Source organism: Penaeus vannamei, chromosome 43, assembly GCF_042767895.1.
Source record: "Penaeus vannamei isolate JL-2024 chromosome 43, ASM4276789v1, whole genome shotgun sequence".
NCBI lineage: Eukaryota > Metazoa > Arthropoda > Malacostraca > Decapoda > Penaeidae > Penaeus > Penaeus vannamei.
Window position 1 is genome coordinate 18,444,667 of NC_091591.1, and position 2,500 is coordinate 18,447,166.

The 2,500-nt window shown below is 33.6% G+C and overlaps 1 protein-coding gene across 2 annotated transcripts in view; it reads left to right on the forward strand.

Moving 5' to 3' along the window:
- The window catches only part of LOC113823907 (cell adhesion molecule 1-like), a 118,705-nt gene that overhangs the window by 112,142 nt on the left and 4,063 nt on the right, over positions 1–2,500 (forward strand). For both annotated transcript variants that reach the window (XM_070118940.1, XM_070118941.1), the window contains exons 5-6: positions 1–138; positions 1,166–1,289. The exon at positions 1–138 is cut by the window's left edge and continues 23 nt beyond it. In XM_070118940.1, coding sequence (XP_069975041.1) covers positions 1–138; positions 1,166–1,289 — 262 coding nt within the window. The remainder of the gene's footprint in view (positions 139–1,165; positions 1,290–2,500) is intronic.

Genomic DNA, 2,500 nt, shown 5'->3' on the forward strand with positions numbered 1-2,500 from the left:
CCCGGCGTGGTGCACATCGAGGAAGGGTCCCACTTGGCCTTCGAGTGCCACGTCCGCTATGCCCCGGTGCCCCCCGTGTACATCTTCTGGTATCACAACGGTACCATGGTCAACTACGGTACCCAAAGGGCTTTACAGGTACGTTCTTGATTGAGGGAATGTTAACTTGTTTGGAAGAACGTTTTGGGTTTAAAGAAGTTGTATTTCTTTCTTCTTTCTTTGTTTTGTTGTCATTTTATCTTTCTCTGTTTTTTTTCTATTATCCTTTCTCCCTTTCCCTCCTCTCCCTCTCCCTCTTTTCCTCCCTTTTTCCTCTCTCTTCCTCCCCCTCTTCCTCCCTGTCTCCTTCCCTCCTTCTCTCCTTCCTTCCCACTCTCTCTCCATCGCCCTCTCCCTCCCTCTCTCCCTCTCTCTCTTCCTCTCTTTCTCCCTCCCCCTCTTCCTCTTCCTCTCCCTTTCTGTCTCCCTCTCATTATCGTGGTTTTAATTTTATTTTTTAATTTATTATTTTTATGTCTTCTTCTAATTGTGATTAATTGTAATGAATGTATTAATGATGTTATCTAATATGAATTGTATGTCTGTCTGTTTATTTACGGAAAATCATGTTTGTATAATTAATTTTTGTGTGATGATGATAACTGTAGTTCTTAATGATAATGCATATCAAATAATGTAGATTATAATGACTAAAGAAGGTTATAATTCATATCATTACTAGGGTATAGATTCATATTCAATCTAATATCTAATCATTCCAAAGTAATTTAGAAATCAATCTACTATATAATGATCATAAAAAATTAGTACCAATAACATAAAATATACGTAATTAACATCTCAGAAGAAAGGAAAATAGAATAAAAGAAAAAAAATATCATTACATTCAAAATAATAAATGCCTCAGAAAAAAAGTAAAAAAAATAAAAAATAAAAATAATGCATAAACAATAACCTATACATTATCATTACTGTTTTTCTTATCATTATTATTATTATTATCTTTATCATTATTATCATCATCATTATTACTATTGCTATTATTATCATTATTATTATTATTATTATTATTATTATTATCATCATTATTATTACTATTATTATTATTATTATTACCATTATCATCATCATCATTATCATCATTTCTTTTCTCTTTCTGACTCAGGCGGAACATCACAACTACACCAGCAGCCTCAAGGTCGCTCGAGTAACAGCCTCCGACGCCGGAACCTACACATGCGAGCCCCACCTGGCCACACCTGCTAATGTCACCGTGCACGTGGTGACAGGTGAGTGGGGAGTTATTCCAGGTGGAGGTTATTGGCATATATATATATATATATATATATATATATATATATATATATATATATATATATATATATATATATATGTATATATATATATATATATATATATATATATATATATATATATATATATATATATATATATATGTGTGTGTGTGTGTGTGTGTGTGTGTGTGTGTGTGTGTGTGTGTGTGTGTGTGTGTGTTTATTTATCTATCTATTCACACACACACATATATATATGTGTGCGCGCGTGTGTGTGTGTGTGTGTGTGCATCTGTCTATCTTTTCATAGATAGAGAGATTGATAAATAGATATATAAATATCTAAATCTATCTGTCTATCTATATCTCTATCTACCTGCCTGTTTTCACTCATCTTTCTGTTTATCTGTCACTGTATTTATTTATCTATCAGTCCTTCTATATTCACACACACACATATATATATGTGTGCGCGCGCGCGTGTGTGTGTGTGTGTGCATCTGTCTATCTTTTCATAGATAGAGAGATTGATAAATAGATATATAAATATCTAAATCTATCTGTCTATCTATATCTCTATCTACCTGCCTGTTTTCACTCATCTTTCTGTTTATCTGTCACTGTATTTATTTATCTATCAGTCCTTCTATATATCTGTATGTTTTTCGAACCATGCATCTATCTATTTTTTTGTCTATCTATCGTCAATTAATCAATCAGGCAATCAGTCAGTCTATCTATCTATCGATCAGTGAAGGAATCAATACTCATACATCTACCCAGCTACCTATCTATCTATCTCCTCCTCTCGCTCTCTCTCTCTTTATCTATCTATCTGTCAACCACTGGCACTGACATATACTTCCCTTGGTACCTATCTATCTCCTCTCGCTCTCTCTGTCTATCTATCAATCTTCATTTTTCCATTCATCCATCTATCCATCCTTCTACTTATATACATACACACACATAGATGACGTATACACACACACATAGATAACATATACACACATAGATGACATACACACACACATAGATGACATATACACACATAGATGACATACACACACACATAGATGACATACACACACATAGATGACATATACACACACACAGATAACATATACACATAGATGACACACACCCACACACATAGATGACATACACACATATAGATGACATACACACACACATAGATGACATAT